We start from the raw sequence: 26,840 nt of genomic DNA, 5'->3' as shown, positions 1-26,840 counted from the left end.
CCATCATAAGACAAAATAATAGGGTAAAGGGCTTAAGTCCCTTGGACCTGATGGTTTAGATTTAAAGATCTTAAAGCAAGTGGATGCATTGGTTGTAATTTTCCAAAGGTCCTTGGATCTGGAGAAGCACCAGAGGCCAGGAAAATTTCCAATGTAATACTCATCATCAAAATGGAAAAGAGACAAAAAGGAGATAGCAATAGTCTGATAGGTCAAACATGAATTGGTAGACAAATGTTAGGATCAGTTAATAAGGATGTATGAGCACATTTGCAAAATCATAATCTAATCAAGTAGGGTGGGCATGGCTTCATGAGAGCAAAGTCCTTTCCATCTAGAGTTTTTTGAGGAACTCAACCAAAGTGGGTAGAGGGGAATCAGTAGATATGGGTAGTATATTGGTGTGGGTAGAGAAATGGCCAACAGACAGGGAACAGTCCAGATTAGGGATGAGGGATTCTTTCACAGGTTACCAACCTATCATCACTGGGATCAGTGCTGGGACTGCAATTCTTCACAATGTTAGTTCATGGCTTGGAGGAAGGAAGTGAATGTACTGAGCCAAGTTTGCTTATGACACAAAAATAGATGGCAAGGCAGATTGCGAGCGGAATGCATACATTTTACAGAGAGCTATTACTGGCTAAAATAAGCGGGTAAAAGAATTGGCAAATGAGTATAATGGTGGGGAAAATGTGAAGTTGATTTTGGAAGGGAGAACAAAAGAGCAGAACCTGTGCATGAAACATTGAAAGCTAGGATACAGGTGCAGCAGGTAGTCAGGTAGGCGAATGGCATGTTGGCCCTTTATTTCAAGGGAAGGGAAGTGTTGGCACAGCTGTACAAGTGACTGGTGAGATCACACCTGGAGTATTGTGAACAGATTCGTCCCCTTACCTAAGGAAAAGTATTTATTTCAATACAGGTCAGAGTATGTTTGGTGTATGTTAACTAGAATGAAGCCAGGAATGGAGGAATTGTCTTAGGAGCAAAGGTTTAGGGTTGGGACTGTTCTCACTGGAGTTCAGAAGAATGAGAGGTGAACTTATAGGTTTCTGAAGAGGCTTGACAGGGTAAATGCTGAGAGGGCATTTGCCACATGGGAGAGTCGAGGACTATAGGGCATCATCTCCATCTTAAATGAGTATCCCTTTTATAATGAGACTAAGAGGAATTTCTTAAGGGTTGACAGACTTTGGAACTCCTTGTCACAAAAAGTTGTGGGGGCAGAGGGCTTGTGTATGTGTATGTGTATATGTATATGTGTGTGTGTATGTGTATGTGCATATATGTGTGTATATGTATGTATGTGTATGTGTATAAATGTAACCCCCCCCCCCCCGCTATCTGAAACTAGAGTGTTCCCAGGAAACAGCGTAAAGCCAAATTGCATTATTTAAATGGAGAAAGTAGCGCCGTTTTCATATAAGCAAAAATCGCGATAACAGGTACTAATGTCAGTCTTTCGTTTAAGTGAATGTTCGAAAAGTTGGGGATACCTGTATTGAAGGCTGAGATTCTTGATCAGTAAGGCAATCAACGTTTATGGGACAAAGGGCAGGATATGATGTTAGAAATGTTGGGTCAGCCATGATTCTTTTGAAGGGGATAGCACGCGCAAGGGGCTGAAGAGCCCAATTCTATTCCAATTTCTTCGGTTTCTTATTGTTTATAAAGATGTGCAATCTTGACACATTTTTAGATGGTTTATGCCACTTTACTTTTAGTGTTGTCAAAGCTGAACCAGTTGCAACCCCTTAGTCTTCCTACTGAAGTTAATTATCAGAAATTGGTGAATTTAGTGCATCAACCTTAATCCGTTCTAATCTTGCTGCAGCTATATTGAGCTTAGTAATTCATGTTGCAGGGATCCTGTGATTTATGGTGCAAGTTAACAAGGAAATCAGAGTCTGAATGCTGCTGTGCAGTACATAGGAAGTTGGATTGATGGAGTGTATAAGACAAAACTTAATGGAGCCTCTTGGAGTAAATGTCAAGTACTGCTTCTAGCAAGTAAAGGAAAAGGCCCTTCATTCTCTTTATGCTGTCAAAGTAATGGCTGAAGATCTAAGATATGAAGCTGTAGTAAGGTCATCAAATCAGTGCAGGCAAATAATTGAGGTAAATAAGGTCTAAGTGTCATACCAGCAGTATCAGTACAATGCATTCACAATTCATCAATTAGCCCCAACAAGAGCATGCTAGTTAGTGTTCAATTCAGTCTGTTAATCAGAATGAACCATTCAAAAGAGGAGTCTCCTCTGAACTCGTAAGAAAGACTTGAGAATCAAAGGGAGGTGACTGACATTTAATTTAGTAGGGGCACATGGTGCCCTTATTATGGTCAAGAAGTAGATCTGGAAAATTAACTCGAATTGGAAGACGCAGGGCAAGATCAAAGTAGCATGGAAAACAGATTTCTGATTTGAGTAGTGGAGTTGAGTATTTGGAGTTTGGTCAGAACCAAGTTTTAAGAACATTTAGGGGTGTTTGTGGATCTTTGAAATACCACAGAATAAGTAGCTTTTCTAATCTGTGTTTATCTTCTTGAACTGTCTCCTTCAATATTTTGGTTCCTAAGACTTTTATGCTTGGTGTGTGACGATTTTGTAGATTGTATTTCTAAATCTATAGGGAGTACAAATTCCATAATTTGCATGCATGCACAAAAGGGCAAGGTTAGTGGCAGCAGGGTAACATTTGAATCATTCTCGACCGTTCTGTTAAAAAAGATCATAATTGAGAACTACCCAAGAGAAATGTTGAAGCAGCACTGTTACTTGGAGTGAATATGAAGGAGTGAAGCAACAGTTTTGTGAGAAGTACTTCATTTGAGGTACTTGAATTCAATACGACTCTATAATTCAACTGTTTCAATTGATGGCCAGAGCAGTGTTCTTAGAATAATTCAGGATTGAGGGAGAAACCATTACCATTGATTCTCGATCTCCTCACAAACTTTTGCTGATCAGTCGTTGATATTAATTAACCATAGTCCACATAGAACTTCAGTTGTCTCCGTTAGAGAAAGACAATTTGTATGTAACGTCAGACATCTGCATTTGACTTAAATTGTAGGGTATTTATGTGCATCAGTCAATTGATCAGGAAACTTAATTTTTTGGGAGTCATTAGAATGTAGAAATCACTTATACGCTGCATGTTTTCATTTTGGAGTTAAATGATTTTCCTGATTTTGAACAAAATTTTTCCCAACATTAGGTCAGATTTTTAAACCCAATCAAAAGCCATCTTGAATTGCATTGAAACCTAATCCTTCTTTTGTACCGATTACTTTTTGAAACACCTGTCTTGATGAAGCACGTGAAAAAGATCCTTGGTCTGTCAAAAATGGTGAAATTACCTACGCGGTAATCACTTACTCCACAAGATATGTTTTCACCTTCTGTTAATTTGCTCATTTTACCTTGATAACACATGGTCTTATGCCTTTTTATCAAAGAGTGGATTGTTTATAATGCAAAGAAATTGTTGAAAATGCACAGCATCTTGACATGGAACATAAAAGCTAACTTTTTGTAGTTTAGAATTGAGGATTTTTTGATTTCTGTTTTGAATTGCTTGATGTCCCATGTTGTCCTGATACTTCACTGAGACACACGTTGTGGTGTGCCACTAATTCTCAATTGTCTTCGTTTGTATGTGAATCTTGACCGAGCATAAGCAGGCAAGTGAATAGCATTGAATGAATTTCCTCCATTGTTCTAGGACGCCCAATTGATGTTCATGAAATTTCTAATGTTCTTGTGCTCTTTAAGGTTGTTAATGCTGGAAAATAAAATCCACTGCATTTCAAGGCACACTTTGTCCACCAGTGTACCCAGTTCAGACATAATCATGTTGTGCACAAATATATTAAGCATTTTCCCCCACACAAGTACACTAGTCAAATTTAATGTTTTGTAAGGAATAGTTTTGTGCTGTAGGACTACATTTCTCATTAGGTACTATTCATGTTTAAAGGAGAAATTTGAACACTGGATCAAGGACAGAATATTTTACGTTCTTAGAAAAACAAAGCTTACCAAAGGCAGCTCCAGTACCTGTAGTTTTGTCAAACGTGGATTCTAAAATCACTTCAATTTATTAGTTTCCTCAGTTTCTTTAATATGAGCTCCTGCTAGTTTATTCACTTCCTCAAGAATCCACTTAGATGGCATGTTATTCTGAAATGATTCTGATATTTTGTTTCAGCTTTCCTCTGCTATCATTCATGTTTTCTTGAGGTGATCTTAAACTTTATGTTCACAGATGACATGAATGGGGATGTCTTGCACCTTGTTTGGGTTGCTGACAGATCTCCAATTGCCCTTTCCATAGCTTTCAAAGCTAGGTTGTGTGACTGCTTTCAGGCTCTGAGGACCATTTCAGATTTCTTCCTCAAGCTGGAATAGATCTTTGATTTATTCTTCCATGGAGAAATTCAAGCTGATATAGAACTTTATTCCACGAGGTGGAATTCAGCACTCCACGAGTGATATTTTCTCTACTTGAAATGTAGGACTAGCTAAGATTTATTTTCTTGGCTGTCAGTTCATGGAGCTGCAGCAAATACCTTGACCAAAACATCTCATCTCAAACTGGACAGTTTCCTTCTGTCAGGAAAAAAAATATTCTAGCCAAAGCTCCACCTTGAATTATCTGGATGGCTTCATAACAAGGGGTGGTTCAAATAGAAATGTAAATAAACTATTTTCCTTGCAATACAATCTTTATTCCTGTCAGCTACAAACTCAGTCTATATATCACAATAGCATTTTATAATTCTCTTTCCCAGAATTGCTAACTTAATTTGTGAAGATAATAAAGACCCTGCTTACCCAGAAATGTGTGACTAATTGTTAAATGTTTTTGCACTATGAACTCTTAACTTGTAGCATGATGCAAGCTAATTAAATCTGGCCTTGTTTGATCTTCCTTTTATGTTTGGTTTGTTTATCTAATTCTTAATCGTTTTTTCTAATTGCATTATTTTATTTTAAGCTGTTATATTCAAAAATGTAGTTGAATTGCTAGTGCTAAATTTTTACTACATTCTCTAAAACTAGAGACAGCTCTTACACTCCGGATAAGTTCCTTAAAACCAGCATTGAGGGTTAATTGACTGCCTAGGCTTGGGTTAGATTTGAACCCAAGATTCTCAAATTTCTCAATTAATTTGTTCATTGAGTCGCCTAGTTTATCTAACTCCCTTGTAATTAGAAGTGAGTCAGTGTAGAACATGATTGAACACATGTTATCATTAAGAAACCTTTAAAGTAAATTAAACCAAATAATTGTAAGTATGGTTGTATGTCACTTACATTTTATTAATCTTGTCTAGATGGTATTCTTGATGCTCTTAAATCTGCCCCTCCGTTTGGATCACAACTTTGGCACAGTTGTCACAAACTCATCTATGTACGGCCCAACCACAAAACTGGTGTTCCAGTTGGACATTGGCCGATCCCAGAGTCCTTCTGGCCAGACCAAAACTCTCCAACCCTAGTAAGTTTTTGCCAATCTACTAATACATCTATTTGCCTCCAAAACATTTTATATATTAATTAACTTCAAGTACTGTATTCGTGTGTATATCTTTGTCTAAAATGGCAATTGAAAGAATGCTACTTTTTTTTGCCTTCCTATCTTGCAATGTTTGACTGCTTGTGTGTGTATATGACACCCCCAATCACTTTTATCCTACTGCTACCAGACGTTTGGACTGAGGTTTCCCACTCTGTATGCACAACACTTCCAAATCTCGCCATCTGGAAAACAAAGTAGAACAAATTCTTGCAGACTGCTCTGGTACCTTTTAATATAACAAATTAAGCTCAGTTTATTACTTACGTTTGAGATTCTCCTAAAAAGAGCTCCTGCAAAATGTGATGTGTGTAAATATTGCAAAGTCCATTTGATAGTTTTTTTTTCTTTGATCCTTAAACTAAATACTGAAAAGGCTTAATTTGCATACACAAATTCTAGAATGACTGTTAGAAAGAATTGTGGGCAAAAAAATATTTTGTCCAAGATTTTCATCTTGGGTTCGTCAGGATGATTTGCAAGAAACACCAATAGCAAAGGGAACATCATGTGTATTTGAGTGCGGTTTTAATGACATCATGTATACACAGAGGTAGTGTTGCAGTGTGATCCCTTCTAGGTCTGGTGCTGTCAACCAACTTCGTTGGATTCCAAGAGAAACTTGTCTGAAGAAATGACAGCTTACCTCATCCACCTTGGATACTCCTGATATGGCGGTGATGCATTTGCTTTGTGAATCTGTAGCTGCATGCAAGTACTTTCTTTCACACCTGAAGGACTCCATCATGTGCTCAAATTCACCTTTTGAAATGGACCAGTTAAATACGTTTTTTTCCCTGATGGGATGTGGACATGGCTGGCAAGATTAGTATTTCTTGCCTGTCCCTAATTGCTCTGGAATAGAGTTGCTTGCAAGATCCCTTCAGAGGGCAACTAAGAGACTTCCACATCTATGTACATCTGAAATTATTTGTTGGCCCGATCAGGGCAAAAGAGCAAATATCCTTCACTGTGAAGGACTCTTTTTTTTTTGTAAACGAGGATCAATAATAGTTCACTTTCTTACCATCAATATTCCAGGTTTGTTGACTGAATTCAAATTCAACCAGCTGCCACTGTGGAATTTGAACCTATGTATCCAGACCATTTGTCTTGACTGCAGGGTTACTAGTGTAGTGACATTGCCACTGGACTATCTACACTCCCAGCCAAGGTTTTTCCTCTTCTGTCAACTGCAAGCATGCTTTCACTGGATTGCATATAGTTTGCACTACAACATTGGCCCTATCAGCAACATTATAAGTTGGGCTTGAAACCATTTGCTGACCCTGCAAAGTAGATGCTCAGCACACATCAAAGCCATCCTCTGTGATGATTGTTCCCCTGATTTGTTCATCAGCTCACTATCTATCATTCAAATTTATTGACAAGTCTAAGGTTGTCAGTTTTGTGTCAGAAAAAAATGCACATTTTTCCTCCAAGAGTAAGGTCTCTCTCAGGTTTAATCAATAGGTGAAGCATAATGTTTCACACTGCTCCAGTGAAGTCGCGATGTGAGTTGAGTTCACCACCAATTGGATACTGGTCTAGAGCCAAAAAGAGATTATACATGATGCATAGTTGAATAGTCAAAAGGTGATTTTCATTACTTATGTGGTATGTAGGTGATGTGCCCCAAAAATTGGAAAATTGTTAACCAGCATATCCATTGTGCTATTCCAACCAGGCAATGTTGTTTCCAACCAGCTCATGCTTAATGGGTCCATTGCTTGGTGAGATTCTGTAATTGGACAAGATTTCATTAATGATCCCTTGTATGTGAACAATTAAACTGGCAACAAATTCAGATTGTGAGCCCAATAGACAATGTGGTACATTATGTACTGGTAGCTACAGTAATGAATACACAGGACCTGTTCTTTGCAGACTAAAATAATGTGTACTCTGTGCCTGTTTCAACTGAAAGAAATGGGTAATAACTGTTGTCTGTTTAAATTTAAATAAGGTTTGACAGTTAACACTCAATCATGTTTTAATTTGCGTTCTCCATGGCAATACTTCTGCTAATCAAACAGCACACTCTTCTCAAACAGACTAAACATGTTCCCTTTTCATTGGTATTCTTTTGAGCTGTACTGATGTGTGAGATGAAAAACTTGCTTATAAGAAATCTTTTGTCAGTGTACAAGTTTTGTATTACCAAATGAGTGTTGTAGCAAATTAAACTGTTTTGCGACTAACTTGATTTGCTTTGTAAAATTTTGATAGTGGACATGGCTTGTTTCATTTCTATCCACTTTCTTAAACCAGCCACCTCGCAACGCTCATCCTGTGGTGAAATTTTCCTGCGTTGATTGTGACCCAATGGTTATTGATAAATTGCCGTTTGATAAATATGAGCTGGAACCTTCACCTTTAACACAGTTTATTCTGGAACGTAAATCTCCTCATGTCTGCTGGCAGGTAAGAGCCATCTACAATTTGTCTTTGGTTTACCTACACTTGAAAGTAACTTTCAGATGAAATCCTGTTAGAAATAATTGAATGTCCTCATGATTATTAATTATGATTTAGAGATTTTAATTTTCTTGTTTGTAAAGCTGAGGGTTATTGTTTCATGTTTTAAATGTATGAGCAAAGAAAATAATATTTAGAATATTTATAATATTTCCTCAGACAGCTTATGTTTGAGGTGAAGGCCGGTTGGTTTATGGAGACTGTTTGGTTGCTTTGTTAAATGTTTGCTGTGTCAGAGACAAATAATTCGTAAAAAGACAGGCGTGTTGGAGAAAAGGCTTTATAAGATAAATGACTATTTGAAGTTCAGGAAATGCAAAGTAGTTCAGCTTAGAAGTTTAAAAACTCTTGGTGATAACTGACTACATTGTCACCTTGAGTATGCAACTCAGATCGGGAATGCCATGATGTACTTGATAATTTGACGTGTCTATGTTATAATAACTGTTTGGCAGAGCGTGCGTGCATACTTGAGAAATTGCTGAATATCGGGTTGTGTTTGAGGAGGTATTAAGGCTGTGTATTGAACTTGCCACTAGATCAGTATCTTGCCTTTACTATTGCGGTTGAGTTTTCAAGAGCGATGGTAAGGTGGTTGAGTGTCTGCTGATGGGACACAGTGGAGGGGCTGCCATTTCATTGAGCCAGATACATAGGTTGAGTTGTCATTTTTTTTTGCATGGTGGTGTAACCAAAGCTGAAACTGTTCCTCAGTGTTGCTGAACAAAGAGACCTTGGAGTGCAGGTTCATAGCTCCTTGAAAGTAGAGTTGCAGGTAGATAGGATAGTGAAGAAGGCTTTTAGTATGCTTTCCTTTATTGGTCAGAGTACTGAGCACAGGAGTTGGGACGTCATGTTGTGGCTGCACAGCACGTTGGTTAGGCCACTGTTGGAATATTGCATGCAATTCTGGTCTCCTTCCTATCCGAAGGATGTTGTGAAACTTGAAAGGGTTCAGAAACGATTTACAAGGATGTTGCCAGGGTTGGAGGATTTGAGCTATAGGGAGTGGCTGAACTGTCCTGTGCTGTTTTTTCTGGAGCGTCGGAGGCTGAGGGGTGACCTTTACAGAGGTTTATAAAATTATGAAGGGCACGGATAGGGTAAATAGACAAGGTCTCGTTCCCTGGGGTCGAGGAGTCCAGAACTAGAGGGCATAGGTTTAGGGTGAGAGGGGAAAGATATGAGAGAGACCTAAGGGGCAACTTTTTCATGCAGAGGGTGCTATGTGTATGGAATGAGCTGCCAGAGGATGTGGTGGAGGCTGGTACAATTGCAACATTTAAGAGGCATTTGGATGGATATATGAATAGGAAGGGTTTGGAGGGATATAGGATGGGTGCTGGCAGGTGGGACTAGATTGGGTTGGGGTATCTGGTTGGCATGGGTGACTTGGACCAAAGGGTCTGTTTCTGTGCTGTACACTTGTGACTATGACACTCAAACACTTTTATTAACAATATGTTTTGGCAACTACTTGTAATTCTGATCTGTTTCAGAGAAGGTTCCATTTTCTGGCATGCTCCCTCACTGCTTGCTGGAGCATGCTATCTTACATTTGATCAATAAATGGGAATGAAGGAACTTTATTTGGACTTTGGTCCCTCTGCCCCCACTGCTTAATAATTCAAACAGTCCCATAACTAGGCGTGGGTGTTACCACAGCTGTGCAATGGTACTGGTATGATCACCAGTCATCTGTTGCTGTAATCGTGGCTGGGTGCACATTGATGTTTGTGATACCTTTGTGAAGATTGGTTAGTTTAGTTCATGGCTAGATTGCAATACAGAATGATGCCAAAGGCATAAATTTACTGCAATCTCGCTCTCGCTTTTGCTCTTCTCCCACCTCTCGCTCTCCTCTCTCTTTTTCTGCCCCCCCCCCCCGTCCTTCTTTGTCTGTCTGTTTCTCCCTCTTCCTCTCACTGTCCCCCTACTCCCAGAGTCAGTGCTTCATATAGGGTAGCACCCCTGAGCCCTCTTAAATAGTGAAATTGATTGATCTGTGAGGGTCTTTCAGATAATAACATGAAACTTGGGATGGAGGGGAGATCATTGAAACATCTCAGATCATTGGGCCTCTGACATGACTCTGAGGAACTTGTGCAGACGTGAGCTGGAGCTGAGATGTCTGACCTTGATAACAGCAACCATTTTCCTGTGTAACGGGTATGACTCCAACTATCAGAGTTTGCCCCTGATGTCCGTTTGCTAGTGCACGTGGATGCCACCCTTGGTTGAATGAGATCTTGATGTCAAGGGCTGTCACTCTCCTCAGTGAGCTGCTTTGTTTGTGCTTGAACCAAGGCTGTAATGGCTTTGGCAGAACCCAAACTGTTTGCAAGTGAGCAAGTGCTGCTTGATAGTAGTTTGATCCCATTACTGATGATCAAGTGTCAGCTGATGGAGTGGCAATTAGATCTGTCCTGCTTTTAGTTTAAGGACAACTTTCCACATTGCAACTTTTCAAATTGGCAGGTAGTTCATAGTAGCCCTACAGTGCATAGACAGGCTCTTTGGCCCATTGAGACCCACCAACCCTATCTGTCTCCATTGCCCTGCATTTACGATGGTTTACCCATGTGGCTCACCCAATGTTAGATGTGACAGGACTGTTTAGTATGGCCAACTGACTTAAACTCCACATTTGTATTAGGAAACCCACGCAGACTTTAGGGGAACGTGCAAACTCAGAACAGACTCACTCAAGGCTGGAATTGAGCCCAGGTCCCTGGTGCTGAGAGGAAGCAATGCTCGCCAGTGTGCCATTGTACACCCGCTGTCCAATGCCAGTATTATAACTGTCCTGGATAGCTTGGCTAGAGGAGTGGCAAGTTCTGGAGCACGTGTTCACTGCTATTGCTGGAGTATTTCAGGCCCATAACCTTTACCGTCTCCTGCCATTTCTTGTTATCTGTTTTCATGTTGTACACATCTATGACTGTGAGATATCAGGCTGAAGATTGCTGTGAATGCTTCAGCTTTATCATTTTATTGAACTTTTCTGCCATTGAGGGTGGTGTTTTTGTGGAGCGTCCTCAGGTAGTGAATTGTCCACCACCATACACAACTGGATGCGGTGTGCCTGCAGAGCTTTACATTTGATCCACTGGTTGTGGGATTGCTTAGCTCTGTCTGTCACGTGCTGCTTATGCTGTTTGGCATGCAAATAGGCCTGTTTGGCAGCTTCAACAGGTTAACACCTCATTGTTGGTTAGGTCTGGTGCTGCTCATGGCATGCCCTCTGCACTCTGCTTTGAACCAGGTTGATCCCCTCCCTTGATGGTAATGGCTGATTGGGGGTCAAGCTCTGAGGCTACAGACTGTACTGGAGTGCAGTTCAGGTGCTCTTGATGATGGTGTCCAGTTTTGGGTTGCTAGATCTATTTTAAATTAGTCCCATTTAGCATGGTGATAGTGCCACAGAGCGCAAAGGAGGACATTCTCAGTGTGAGAATGGGGTTTTGTTTTCACCAGGACTGCGCAGTGGTCACTCTTACTGTCATGGACAGGTGCACCTGCAGTCAACAGATAGGTAACAATGAAGTCACCTATGTTTTTCCCTTTTGCTGGTTCTCTCACCATCCACTGTATCCTTCAAGACCTGGCTGACTTGGTCAGTAATGTTACTGCTGAGTCAGTCTTGGTGATAGATATTGAAATCCCTCACCCAAAGTACGTTTTGCACCTTTGCCATCCTCAAGTGTTTCCTGGAAGTATTCAACACTAATTTGTCAGTCAAGGGAGAGCAGCAGGTGGTAATGTTTGTCCACATTTAACCTGAAGCTGTGAGAATTCGTGGGGTCTGAAGTCAATGTTGAGGGCACCAGGGCAACTCTCACCCAGCTGTGCACCACTGTCACTACAGTGTTGGGTCTGTCCTGCTAGGTGAGGACATATCTAGTGATGGTGAGGTCTGGGATATTGTCATACACATGGAATCATACCTTACAAACAATATCAGGCTGTTGTTTGACTAATCTGATGCAGCTCTCCCAATTTTGGCACAAACCCCTGATGTTAGTAAGGCAGACTTTGCAAGGTTGGTACAGTTGTTTCCACTTTTTTGTCCAGTGCATAGGTCGATGCCCTGTGGCCTGTCTCATCTCATCTCCTTGTTGAGAATTCGTAGCGGTTGATGCAACAGTATGGTTTGGGCAGCCATTTCAGAGGGCAGTTGAGAGTCAACCACATGTGTTGTAGGTGTGAAGTCATATGCAAAACCAGGTGAGGATGACAGATTTCTTTCCCTGCAGGACATGAGCGAGCCTGTTATTACATCTTTTACATTAGGGGCAAACATTTCCCCATGTCAGATGTTAAACTAGCACACCTACTGTTGGCTGTTTTATTCTCTCCCCTTGTTCTTTGAATAAGGGCAGTTTTCTGATCATCTCAGACCTTTCTACAAGGCAAGCATTCTAGGAAGAATATTACCAGTGCATCTTCCCCCTCCAGCTACTTCCTTGCAAATCCTAGTATGCATCTCATCAGATTTAGGCACTTATCAGCCTGTAGCTCCATTAGTTTCCTCAAAACATTTTCTTTGATAGTTATTGTGCTTGTTTCCTCGTCTCTATCACCCCCAACCCCTATTTTAGTTATAATGATTTAATATACTTGTAATGTTTTCAGTATCCTGTACTGTGAATGCTAATGCAAAGTACTTGTTAAACTACTCTCAATTTCAGGCTTGTCATCATTAATTGCCAGCAAAGTCTCTAAGTAGTCTATGTTCACTGCTGTGTTTCTCACCATTTTGTATATTTAAAATTATTCCTGTTTTGTCACTTGCTGCTTTGCCCTCATTAATCTCAGTGGGAGAAAATACATTTTTTTTTTGGTCATCTTCTGTTGACTGTTAAACTTTGCCAGTCCTCTGATTTGCCATGAATCCTTGCCACTTGGTATGTTTTTCCTTTCAGTCTAAGACTACCTTTAACTTCTCTGGTTAACCATGGTTGATTTATCCACTTCCGAAAATACTCCTTCCTCACTGGGATGTATCTTGGCTATGAGCCATGAATTAAAAACAAAATCTGCCATTGTTCATCAAATGTCTTTGCTGCTCAAGTCCATTCCCAGTCCACTCCAGGCACCCCTCACCTCATTCCCATGCAGTTAACTTTAAGTTGAGTACAGTTGCTTCTGACCAGGGTTTCTTTCGCTCAAATTGAATGCTAAATTTAATCATGTTATGGTCATTGTTCCCCCGTGGATCTTTTGAACCTTTGATTCTTTTTGATAGCTCCTTCTGTTTGTGAACTTTACTTTGAAAATTATGGCTGAAGTTAGCTGCATGAGTTTTGACAAAACAGGACACTCTTGCCTAGGTAACATCATCAGTGGCGACCTCCAAGGAAATTGTCTCCTGCTTTCTATTTATATGTTTGTCCTGGATGGGGTTCCTGGGGTTTGTGGTGATGTCATTTCCTGTTCGTTTTCTGAGGGGTTGATAGATGGTATCTAGATCGATGTGTTTGTTTATGGCATTGTGGTTGGAGTGCCAGGCCTTTAAGAGTTCTCTGGCATGTCTTTGCTTAGCCTGTCCCAGGATAGATGTGTTGTCCTAGTCAAAATGACAGCCAGACTACGAAGACCCCTCGGAATCCTAGTCGCACACAAACCCACCAACTCTCTCGAACAAAAACTAACAAACTTAAAAGATCCAGTACAACCCATTGACAAAACCAAGGTCGTCTACAAAATTCCATGCAAGGACTGCCACTACGTAGGACAAACAGGAAGAAAGTTAGCCACCAGGATACACAAACACCAGCTAGCCACAAAAAGACATGACCCTCTCTCCCTCGTAGCCCTACACACGGAGGAGAAAAAAAAACACCATTTCGACTGGGACAACACATCTATCCTGAGACAGGCTAAGCAAAGACATGCCAGAGAATTCCTAGAGGCCTGGCACTCCAACCACAACGCCATAAACAAACACATAGATCTAGATACCATTTATCAACCCCTCAGAAAATGAACAGGAAATGACACAAACCCCAGGAACCCCATCCAGGACAAACCTATAAATAGAAAGTAGGAGACAACGGCTTCACTTCACTTGGAGGTCGCCACTGATGATGTTACCTAGCCAGGTAATGAAACGTCTGGATATCAAACCTACACCCTAAACCTCCGCCTGAGCTACAAACCTTCATTAACCTGGCAGTACACTCTTGGTTTGACCACTTAAGTTGATGTCATCAATAAGTCAGTGTTCCACATTCCTTTTTATTTTGTTATTGTGTCACAAATAATTTCTGTCAGTTGAATGAGTGCTAAATAATGATCTGTCACTTAGTTTGAGGTGTAATCTCCCTTATTCCTCGCACCTTCGTGTACACAGTTTGCTTACGGTGAGCCTTTCGGTGCTTCCTCTCGCCTAATTTGAATTTGCATTTTTGGTTGAATTTTCCATTTTGTTTGGCTATTGGTTGCCACACTGAAAAGTAAATATGCTCAGAGAAAAATCTGAAGTACAGCAAGAACAACAGGAAAAAAAGTCTACATGACTTCTGTTTATAACCTGTTTATATAGTGCTGGAAATACCATGTTTTTGGTTAAAAAAATAGTGTGATGACATTAACAGTTGATTTTGATTGTGATATTTATGATAACCCTATTTATAGATCTGCCATGATATTCTATTAGAGAAACATAGCAAGAAGTGATTCTAGTTAGACATCTTATTTTTCTGATGGAAGAAACAGAACAGTTGAATTTGCAAAGAATTTCCAGAATATTTTGTGAACCTGCCTTAACTAATTTAGTTGGACATTTTGTGGAGGTTGCTGATGTAGATAATGGGAAAGTGCCAGTGGGATGCATTGCGCATATGCACTTCCAGAAGATATCTGAGAATGCTCCACACAAGATTGTCAAAAATAAGTGTACTGGAATTGGAGGTATCATGAGGACAATTCTCTGTTCTTGAAAGTTTCTTGATTGATGGGAAGTGATAATTTGGATTTCCCAAATCTCTGTTCTGGGACATTAGCTTCTAACTGCATGTTGTAATACTCTGGAGGAATAGACAATCAGAACATAGACCATTTCAGTGCAGTGCAGACCCTTCGGCCCTCAATGTTGTGCTGCCCTGTGGAAACCAATCTGAAGCCCATCTAATCTACACTCCTTCATTCTAGTTCGTGTGCCTGTCAAATGACCATTTAAATGCCCATAAAGTTGGCAAATCTACAAGTCTTGCAGGCAGTATGTTTCCTACATCATCTACTGAGTAAAGAAACTACCTCTGACATCTATCCTAAATCTATCACCCCTCAAAGCTCTGTTCTCTCATGCTAGCCATTACCATCCTAGGCAAAAGGCTCTCACTGTCCACTCTATCTAACCCTCTGAATATCTTATGTCTCAATTAAGTCACCTGTTCTCCTCCTTCTCTCGAACACACACAGCCTGAAGTTCCTCAACCTTTCCTCGTAAAGCCTTCCCTCCATTTCCAGGCAACATCCTGGTAAATCTCCTCTGAACCCTTTCCAAAGTTTCCACATCCTTCCTTTAATGCAGTGACCGGAACTGCATGCGATACTCTAGGTGCGGCTGCACCAGAGTTTTATACAGCTGCAGCATGACCTCATGGTTCTGAAACTTGTTCCCATACCAATAAGAGCTAAAACTGAGGCAATTGTTTGTGAGTTTGCACATCTGTCAGTTTTGGAGGTGTAGAGTGTTGTAAATGGTAGATGTTAAATGTGAAGTGATATGTACAGAATGAGTATGTGGACAAAGCCATGACAGATGTGGTTCAGTGTGGACTTTCATTTCTTGAGAAGTCTTTTGTGCTGAATCTGATCAAGATAAGTAAGGATATTTCTTCTCGGTGAGAAGAGCCAAATTAATTAATGTGCATAAATTGCTGAATGGGTGGACAGACAATTAATAGTACCTTTAAAAGGAAACTAAATTTTTGTTCATTCCTGAGATGAAGCTGGTTAGGCCAGCATTTATTATTTATCCCTGAAAGCCCAAATGGCAGTTAATAGTGGACCACATTGCTGTGGGTCTGGAGTAACATATAGACCAGGCCAGGTAAGGGTAGCAGATTTCCCAAAAGGACATTTGAATTAATTTTTTTCGGTAGCCATTAGGTAAGATTTGTTTTTGACACTTGCCTGTCCCTAATATGTACCAGAGGTAAATTTTACACTTGGGTCAGGCATTACTTGGGACAGCGACTATCCTGGTTAGCTCTTTGAAAGAAGTATAATGGACTGAATGACCGCCTGTACTACAGGTTTTTCGACTTCTGATGGCCAAGTACAAAAAAGTTAATGTTCTGTTGGCCTTCACCTGAAGGTGGTTAGAGCTCAGAAGTGAGTAGGATATCATTAGGATGTACAGAGCCTAGCCTTGGCTTGGATAGCAAGAACTAGCTAGACTGTGGGCTGCTGAGGAGGTCAAATAACTTTTCTGAACTGAGATTGCAAGATGTTTTGGACTTGGACATCAACACATGCAGCAAAGCTGAGTAGCTGAAGTTGAGGAACACATTTGCCATAATTGCTGAATTGGCTTGAGGTAAATGATCTCAATCTCTTAATGTGTTTTCTGGTTTGTGTGTATTGTTTCCTTTGTTCATCTATGGGAAGTGAGCATCACTGGTGTGGCCACTATTTATTGCCCATTTGGCATCACCGTTGAAACTAAATGATTTGAAACAATGCTTCCAGAGGGCATTTAGAGTCCACCATTGGCACTGGAGCTGCCATCATGGGATTTGAGTACATGTGCCCAGGACATCAGCTTGGGCTTTTGGGTTATTAGTGCGGTGATATGACTGTCACCATATCACCTTTGTTAATCAGTGGATATACAGGTAATCTATTTTGTAAAATCTTTGATTTGAGGTATGGATTTCCCAGAGGCACAGACTTTGGAGCCATCACTGGCAAGTTTACATACAAAAAGGGTCAAGAGTAAGCCATTTGGCCCCTTGAGTCTGCTCTGCCATTTAAAAAGATTGTGACTGATATGATTATAACCATAAGTACACATTGCTGCCTCCGAGTTTCTTTCACTGTTATAACAAGTGATTCATAAGAGTGAAAATCAAAGCAAAGCAGGAGTGTGAGAATCTGTTGCTATTTCGTCAAGTTCTGTTTTTCCTACTTCAGTTACTTTTAACATTGTGTATGTTCCCTGCTGTAACATTGATCTGATAAATGTTCATTTTTGTTGATTGAAAAATACCAGTTGATAGCTATCTAAGCAGCTAAGTTCCGAACCTGACTTCAGACCACCTACATGACAAACACTAACCTATCAAATTGTCATTCCAGGTATATGTGAACAACAGTGGGAAATATAGTGACCTGGGTCATCCTTTTGGTTACCTAAAAGCTAGTACAGCTTTGAATTGTGTTAACCTTTTTGTGATGCCTTACAACTATCCTGTACTGCTTCCACTCCTAGGTAAGTATAACATTTTACAAGGATTTTAATGGAACTCCACGTTTTAAGGTTAACAGTGAAAGTGCCTGCATGAGTTTATTTTGCATTTTTATTTCACAAGGTAAAATGTTTCAACTGTAATTTTGCTATGAACACGTCACCAAATCCAATTACTCTGATTACAAATGAGAGTTGGTAGCTAAGAAGTTACTTGAATTGAAATAACTTGTCTAGTGTCTGTGCCATTGAGCCAAAGGTTCTAGTACAGCAAAACGTGCCACCTGTGCCTTTCAAATTTATAATGGGCTAGCTTTGTAATTTAATAAGAATGCCTTTTGAAGTAGAATCATATCATTTCTTACATACTTTAAGACCGATTGAAAATAATAATCCTTCAAAGAAGTGTTGACTTGTCCTCAAGTTGAGATTGTCTGATAACCTTTGAGTGTTCCCGAGTAATGCAGTTGTAATCTAAAAGCATTGCACGTTAAAATGAAGGGTAAACAGATTTTTATTTGCTGGCAGGTATATAGCTATAGGCAGTTTAACTTGTTTGGTTTTGTGTCAGTATGCATCTTTGTAAGCACATTCGAGGGACTGCAATCAGGGTTCTTCATTTTCTTTATGTTGAGTATAATCCTTAGAATAGAAATAATTCTCTAGCTCCTTTTCGGGTTAAGCTCAGCTCTGCTGCGACGGCATGAGTTAGCACCGCTTCGACCAATGCATAATGCACTGATACACTCTGAATGGGTGCCTATCTTTGTCATCTTCGGCTACTGATTGCACATTGACCAAAAATTCTATTGTTTGCCATTCAAAACAAGTAGTTAGTTAAAGTTAGTTGATCTTCAGTTCAACGAATTGGAGATAAATGTTTTGCAAAACAATTGTTGCATTTACCATGTTGGGAAATAGCTGGAATTGGAGGCATTTGGAAACTGGAGAAAATTGATTTAAATTTAATAGATAATTTGAGTAGTACAGTGCATTGATGTGGTTGGTGTTCAGTTATGAGTGAAAGAGTGCTGTCAGTGGAATCAACAGCCTTCCAAAGGTGGATGGAAAAGACTGCTCGATTCATTTGTAGTATCTCCAAGCGCATCATAAAACATGCATAGATACCTTACCTATGCTTTTGCCATGGGGATTACATTTCTATTATAATGAATAAGTCCTAACAACATGGCTACAGTGAATCTAAAATGTCCCAGTAATGATGTTTTGTTGCTCACTGCAAACTGTGGAACATTAGATACCATTTTATAAAGTGTCTTTGGTGGGCCTTTGTCCATGCCAACACTTGACAGGATGGGCTGACCAAGCTGCAGCTGTTCTTCTGCCGAAATGAGACTTCAGTTCCACGCGTTCTGACCATGTTCATAAAATTGATGTACAATGAGATCACTATCATGTCTGCTTTTCCATTTGATCTGGCATCTACAAAGCAAAATCTCATGGATGCGTAATCTCAGTGTTGTTTGTTCGAAAGAATGTTCTAGAAGTCGAAGTTTAACAGTGGACAGGATGGGATGTGGGTCACGTACAAATGAACAATTAAATATTCTCTTCTGAACTCGGCAGCACAAATGAAGCATTTTTGCACAAAAAATATGACTGCTCTGGCCAACCTGCAGTCATGTGTTAATTAACCCCAAAAATAGACCATTTTGGGCCATTAAACAATCACCAAGTGTTAATCATTTCTCTCGTGGAAATTGGCAGAGTTGCTCATTGTTCTTTTGTGCTTGAAATGTTAATGGGGCTGTTATTTAAAAACCTAAGTTTGTGCCGTCACTGACAAAACAGTCTTTGCTTCTCAGCCTTGGTATTACTGTATGTTGCATTTTGTTTGTTGTACATGAATCTAATGATGGTTGTATATATGTGTGTTTTTACATGTCCGGAGAAATGCAATCAGCACCAACTGGGCCTGACCAATAAGCCTCTCTCTCGACTTCCTCTGACAGTCAGAAAACATGGTTCATTGGTCGACACCAAGGCCCGCCATTGCTGTTGCATTGTTTCATGGGTAGGTAACTTTTGCTAAACTCGGGTGTTATGTGACATTTTCTCGTGCAATTGCTTCTACCCTGCTTATTTGGATTTCTTCACATTGTAACATGTTAAGTTATTTATTGTAGTTTACTGATAGCATGTACTGAACCTATTGAGGTGATACTGCATCAGCAAGTAGACTGCGTTTCATTGCCTGTCTCTCTGCAAGCTTGAGTTAGTGTAACATCTAGAGGAGCAGATGGAATATTTGGTTGATAATGTAATGTTTAAAATTGATTTGTTTCTCACATGCAAGTTCTGTTCAACTATGACCCTTATTCTTGCTAGTTTACATTGGTCCTGCAATGTCTCAATTTTAAAATTCCCAATCTTGTCAGCGAGTTTTGAGAAGATTTGTAGCTCGGGTTGAGGTTCTGGATGTAGGTTTGCGCACTGAGCTGGAAGGTTAGTTTTCGAACGTTTTGTCGTCATAGTAGATAACATCAGTGAGGCTCTGGATGAAGCAGTGGTGGTAAGACCTGCTTTCTGTTTGTTTTGCTTTCCTTGGATTGGTGATGTCATTTTCTGTTGTTTTTCTCTGGGGGTCGTAAATGGGATCCAAATCAACGTGCTTGTTGATAGAATTCCATTTAGGAATTCTCGTGCGTGTCTCTGTTTGGCTCATCTAAGGATGGATGTGTTGTCCCAGTCGAAGTGACATTCTTCTCAGCTTTATGTTAGCATACTAGTGAGAGTGGGTCATGTCTTTTTGTGGCAACTTACCAAACAGAGATGCGCACGAATTCCTATAAGCATGGCATTCTAACCGGAGCTCGATCAGCAAACAGTTGACTTGGATCCCATTTACCGCCCCTGACATTAATAACAGGAAATGATGTCACCACAGGAAATGGCATCACCAACCTAAGGAACTGAAACGCAAATAGAAAGTGGTCCATATCACCAATGTTTCTTGCGGAGGCTCCCTGATGATGTTACCGAATATGGTGACAAAATGTCTGAAAACAAACCTTCCAGCTCAGCGAACAAATCTACATCCAGAATCTCAATCTTGTGTTCAAATTGGATTGTGATCTCTCCTCTCCAGCTCTGCAGTCTTTAAATCCGTGGTTTCTTTTGCATTCTCACTTCATTCAAGCATTTTGAGCACTAAGCTCTGGATTGATGTCAGCCTCTCCCTCATGATGCTCCCTCAAATCTACCTCTGACAAAGTATTTTGTTATCTGTCCCAATTTCTCCTTTTGTCAGGGTCTCATTTTGTCTGGCACCCTCTCGAAGTGTTTTGAGATGTTTTACCATAAACTCATTGTTTAAGGTATTATGTAAAAACATCTCTCTTAAATGTTAACCATATTTCCTCAGACTTCACTGATGCAGAAGTGACCCTGCACCACAGAGTTGAACAATTGTGATCATGTGACGACTACTTCCTCTTGTTTCTCCCAATTTTCTTTCCAAAGGGACTGTAGAATGGACATCACATTATTTTCTCTAGTTGTAACAGGCAAATTAAGTTGTTGTTTGACAGTCATGGCTTTGGATTATGTCATACCACACTGAACATTTTGGTTTCAAATTTGTTATCTTTTTGGAAAATCTTAAATAATGTTTCTGTCTTAAGTTCAGATATTGACAAGAAATGTAAAATTCTTTGTGTCTCTTTTCAAAAATAAGCAGTCGAAGTTTGGGTAGTTTCACCATGAGGAATTGGGTTAGAATGAGGGGAGTCGTGTAGCATGATGGATCATTTAAACTACGACCTCGTATTGGATTGTTATGGAACCATACACTTTTTTACTCCAATATTTCAGGAGACTGTTGATGGTACTCGTAGTGTTACAGATGTTCTAATCTCACTGAGAATATTATTGTGGTTCTAAAGTACTCCTGAACTTGTTAAAAGTTATGCATTTCTATGGGTTAGTTGAACAATGCAATCCCAAATCCTGTATTCCGAGTTAACAAGAATGGCTTTTGCACTCCAACCAATGGTTCCAACTTGTGACATGCTGGTTATTTCCTGAGCTGCTTCATGTAACGATAAAGATTTTTGAAAATGGTTCTCAATCTCTGAACTACTTAACCACGGCTATAAACTGTGGGTATAGCTTTCTCTACTCTGTTTCACACTCCTCCACCCCCCCCCACCTCAAAAAAAAACTGTGCTGAATGCTGCCACTGTTAAGTTTATCCTTACTAATTCTGGCTCTGCTCAGAAAACCTTATTTTCAGTGAACTGATTTTAATTTTCTTGCCTTGCAAGAGACCCACTTCCTGTGACTTGCCATTTCCTGCCACCGTGTTAGCCTGCTGCTGCAGCCTGTTGAATTGGCTGAGCACCCCAAGCTTTGAGGGAGGCAGCATATGTTCACCAGATTGATGCCTGGTCACTATGGAGGTTAGAGTGGTGCTTCAATCCAAGTTCTTGAGATGTGAAGGGGAACTGATGGTATTCATAAAATTTATTCCCAATCTTCGAGGAGTCTAGGACTCAATAGTAGTCCAAAATATACAGCTTGAACTTTGAGGAGTGAAATTGGAAAACACCAGCAAATACCCAAGTTTGCAGTTCTCTTCTGCAAACCACAGTTGATGGGTGACCAATTGTAAAATAAAACCTGGAGATTGATCTACTTTAGTTATCAGAAGATAATAAGGAATATGGGACCAAGGCAGGGTATACGGATTTAGTTCATGACCTTTATTAAATGTAAAAACAGGCTGGAAGAACTGAACAGGATGCTTCTATTCCAACTTTCTGTTCAGCATGTTTCCATTGTGGTGGAAAGCAATGTGGTGACATGGGCACACTGCTATAAAGTATGTGCACAGCAGATTTTCAAACCTGCTCACTCTCTACCTCAGCATAACTTGAGCTGGAATAGCAGGTTTCCAGTTTCAAATAAGCAGTCATTAAGTTCAGAACTGATTGATTTTGTATCTGGTTCCTGTCCTGAAACATAGGTAAAAGACCCAAGTGGTTTTTCATGGTTTTAGGCCAACTGCTACAAATATTCAATACTCCGATCACCCATCTGGAACAAAATAAAGCTGCTTTAGCTTGGTGATTCCATGGAGCATACAAATTAATATTTGTAGTGCCTTTATAGTGGCCGCCTTATTGGCCCTGCAAACCTATGGTATTGTCGTGTTAAATGATATTGAGTGACCTGACTCTAAATATGAAAAAATCTTCCATCAACTAATATCATAGTCAAGAGAGAATCTGGTTATGCACACACAAACTTATTATGGTCCTGTTTTTATAAATTAAGTTTTTCAATTTTGGTTTTAAATTTACAGTTAACAGGTAACTCTTACTCAAACCATTGAATGTATGATTATTTGGTGCCTTAGACTTTTTGGATTATTTGGGTGTTTGATGGTTTGGATTCTCATAGATGATATAGGTGTGAGCAGCCACAAAATGAAACTGTAAGTGAACAACGAAATCTCACCACCTCTTGACCACCACCATTAGCTTCGCGCCACCCCCCCCGCCTAAAAAAAAAAGAAATGGCACATCAGCCATCCTTGATGTACTTTTCAACTGATGCTTGGTTTCCAGGAGACCAGGTTGTGCCGCTTTCATAATGGAAGCTAAATACTACTACACAGTTATGAGAATGGGTAAAATAAGCAGTTTACTTTGATTTTAAATGAGGACCTAAGTGGCTTGTAATGTGGATTCAAACACAGTTGGAATTGGAGAAATTGCCTAAATTAATCTTTGGGGTTTTCACAGCCAGAAGAGATGAAAATCTCCAAACTGTGACTCAATTTATTTTTATTTCAAGACCCTTTTCCCTAGTTCCCAATTACTTGTTTACTTGAAATGTGGATTTTGTTGCATAAATTATTAATGCTCCATTGAAAACCTTGAGTCTGCTATTAAAAATTAGCCCACCTAAAAATAAATTGGAGTGTACAGTGGATTGTGATTTGTAATACCATTGAATGGGTTGAAGCAGGTTTGAACTTCTTTGCCATTGTTCACTTTCAGCTCTGACAACAGAGTAAGGTTTTTAAGCAAGTTGCCTTCCTGTTGGCAGGAGGGTAGGATCCTTTTTTTAAAAAAAGATCCATCTGCTTCACTAGAAAATAACACTGTTTTTAAAACCTAGATCAAATTGCACAATAGGGTATTTCGTGTTTGACTTTGTCTGAATTACAACTCATTGTTTGGTTTTTGTTTTGCAGATGATTTGTTCAAAGTGCATAAACTGAAGCCAGTTATGAAATGGCGGCAAGCATTTGAAAATTACTTGAAGACAATGCCTCCCTATTATATCGGGGTATGCTTCATTTGATATTTTGCACATGGCTAATGTGGTTAGAGATATGTGATTCATCTATTTGAGGCTGTAGATGCCAAAATAATGGCATATGGGTGTTGCTACTTTGTGAAGTTTTTTATTTGGGTAAGACAATCCTTTCAGAACAGGGACTTAATCTGCAATCTGTTAGCCCATGGAATGCCCAGACATCCAACAGTTTTTCTCTCTGCTTTATCGCTGGTAGAGTAAACATTCAAATCCATGAACTTTTTTTCAGTATAGAGTAATCAAGGACTTATTATTGTTTGACGTTTTTTTCGGGCATTTGGAGGAGACTGAGCTGAGGTCAGAAGTGAATGTAAGCTGTCTCCAAAAATGAGATGATTTTATTTCAGGCCAGTTTACAGAATGAGTTGCTTAAGTAGAAGAGTTTAGTTTGTGCTATTTCTAGACTAGGAGTGTTTGCTTTGAAATCTGCTCATTGTCAGAGGTTCAGATTCAGACTATTGTAAGAAGTCACCCCAGTTTAGAGGATGGAAACTGGGAAGAATTAGTCATTTGATAGAGATTGGTATTCTCTGAATTTTAGTTACTGACAAGTGATGGTGTTGAGAAGTATGTTGAAATTTTATTCAGCTAGACAATTTAAGATTTTTCTATTTTCTATATCTAAATAACATTTTTGTTTTCACTTTTTGTGGAACAAACTTCCATTCTGGTGTTCAAGACACTCTGCAGACTCGTGTGACTGTTTGTGACTGACCGCTATGTTAACAGCGATAAAACAAAAATCTCTTAGAGTGCTTTCTGGAATCTGACTTGTTCAATAGTACCATAAAATGGGATCATAACAGTAGGTATTTAGTTTAAGTGCTTAAGGTGATGTACTTTGCCTGCAGCCAGTTAATACTTCATACAGTTAAAAGAATTAATTTTTAAAAGCATGGTATCTTCTGTTTGTACTTTAACCTTAAGTTGGAGAAAATGGGAGAGAAAGCTTGTATTGGAACTTATTGCTGAATGTTAATGCTTAGAGGTTTTCGTTTGTGGGTTTTAGTTGTACTAATAGCTCTACCTTGCTGTTCTATCGAGTAGTAGGGCAAGCACAAAACAACGGCTTTTAAATTCTATATGATATTGGCTTCTTTCTTTCTGTTCATGGTATCAAGGGATTAAACATTAACTTCACTCTTAAATCATTTCCTAACTTCATTACTACAAGACTTGGAAATTGAAATGTTGAAAAATTGATAATGTTCAAAGTACTCAGCAGTTCATGATTGCATCTATGAAGAGGGCTAGAGCCAATATTTCAACAAAAAGTTCACAGATCTGAAATATTAGTTCTATTTTCTCCTCAGATTTCCAGATCCTTTTAATTAGGTACACTGTGTGTATGAGCAAATAATTACATACATGAGATCAGAAATTAGGACTTTCAGCCCATTGATTCTGCGCCACCATTCAAGCATGGCTGATAGGAGAATGGGGTTGAAAAACCTGTTTTCTTCCCGTAACAAGAACTTAGCTATCTTCGTATTAAATATACTCAATGACCTGACCTTCACACCCTTCTGTGACAATGAATTCCACAGATTCACCACTCTGGCTAAAGAAGTTTCTCCTCATTCCAAAGGGTCTAAGGCTGTGCCCTTGGGTCCTCGCCTCTCCTGCCAATGAAAACATCTTCCCAATGTCCACTGTCCAGGCCAGTCAGTATTCTGTAAGTTTCAGTCAGTCAAAGTTGAGGACTTCGAGGAAGGAAGTGAATGGACTGCAGCCAGATTTGGAGACAACACAAAAATGGGTTGCAAGATAGGTTGTGACAGGGGTAGAAAGTGTTTGCAAAGCTGTGGATAGGTTGAGTGGGCAAAAACCTGACAAATGGCAAATGTAGTGAAAAGTGTGAAGTTTGTTTTGGGAGGGAGAACAAAGCAATATTAAATGGGGAGAAAACTGCTGAAAGCTGCAAAACCCAGCGACATGAGGGTATTTGTGCATGAAACACGGAGCTAGGACACAGGTGCAGCAAGTAATCAGGAAGGCGAATAGAATGTTGACCCTTATTTCAAGGGAGTTGAATTATAAGTGTAGTCAAGTCTTGATGGAGCTGTAAGAGGTGCTAGTGAGACCACACCTGAAGAACTGAACAGTTTTGGTCCCCTTATTTAAGGAAAGATATAATTTTTTTTGGAGGCAGCTCAGAGAAGGTTCCCTGGGGTGAACCATGGTATGGAGGATTGTCTTCAGAGCAAAAGCGAAACAGACTGGGACTCTACTCAGTGGAATTTGGAAGAATGGAGAGGTGATCTCATTGAAACATACAGGATTCTCAAGGAGCCTGACATGAAATGCTGAAAGGATATTCCCCTCAAGGGAGAGTCTAGGACTAGAGGGCATAGATTCAGTTTAAAAAGGCAATGATTTCAGGACTGAGATGACGAGAACTTTCTTCTGAGGGTTGTGTCTTTGGAACTCTCTACCATTGTAGGAGCAGAGTCCTTGGGTATATTTAAGGCTGAGATAGATTCTTGACAAGTGGGGGAATAGAGGGTGAAAGGAAAAGGGCAGGAAAGTGAACCTGAGGCATGTCGGATCACGCTTAATCATATTGAATGGTGAAGCAAGCTTAAGACAATTTTCTCTTCCCTGTTCACACTACTTATGGTCTCTCTGCATGGAATCAGTGAACCAGATGAGCTAATATGGTATCCATCATGGTCATCATTAGACTCCCATTTCAAGATTTTTTAAGATTTAAAATCTGTGTATCGTGGTGAGATTCAAACCATTGCCCCAGAGCACTGGGGGAGGTGATGGCCTCATGGTATTATCACTAGACTGAGAGTCCAGAGACGCAGATAGTGTTCTGGGGATCAGGGTTGAATTTTCCCATGACAGATGGTGGAATTTGAATTTAATAAAAGTTGTAATTAAGTGTCTAATGATGACAGTGAAACCATTGTTGATTGTGGGGGAAAACCCATATCATTCACTAATGTCCCTGAGGGAAGGGAAGGACACCGCTGTCCTTAGCTGGTTTGGCCTGCCTATGACC

The 26,840-nt window shown here is 39.8% G+C and overlaps 1 protein-coding gene across 7 annotated transcripts in view; it reads left to right on the top strand.

Annotated features, from left to right (window-relative positions):
- Positions 1-26,840, top strand: part of ints6 (integrator complex subunit 6) — a 115,832-nt gene that overhangs the window by 45,336 nt on the left and 43,656 nt on the right. For 5 of the 7 annotated variants that reach the window (XM_060833396.1, XM_060833395.1, XM_060833397.1 and 2 more), the window contains 4 exons: positions 5,345-5,508; positions 7,858-8,010; positions 17,374-17,506; positions 23,706-23,800. In XM_060833396.1, coding sequence (XP_060689379.1) covers positions 5,345-5,508; positions 7,858-8,010; positions 17,374-17,506; positions 23,706-23,800 — 545 coding nt within the window. Of the gene's footprint in view, positions 1-5,344; positions 5,509-7,857; positions 8,011-12,138; positions 12,199-17,373; positions 17,507-19,394; positions 19,512-23,705; positions 23,801-26,840 lie in introns of those variants that run through there. The other 2 variants (XM_060833399.1, XM_060833400.1) reach the window with 2 other exon arrangements.

Source organism: Hemiscyllium ocellatum, chromosome 12 (assembly GCF_020745735.1).
Source record: "Hemiscyllium ocellatum isolate sHemOce1 chromosome 12, sHemOce1.pat.X.cur, whole genome shotgun sequence".
NCBI classification, from domain to species: domain Eukaryota; kingdom Metazoa; phylum Chordata; class Chondrichthyes; order Orectolobiformes; family Hemiscylliidae; genus Hemiscyllium; species Hemiscyllium ocellatum.
This window is presented reverse-complemented; position numbering and strand designations above follow the sequence as displayed.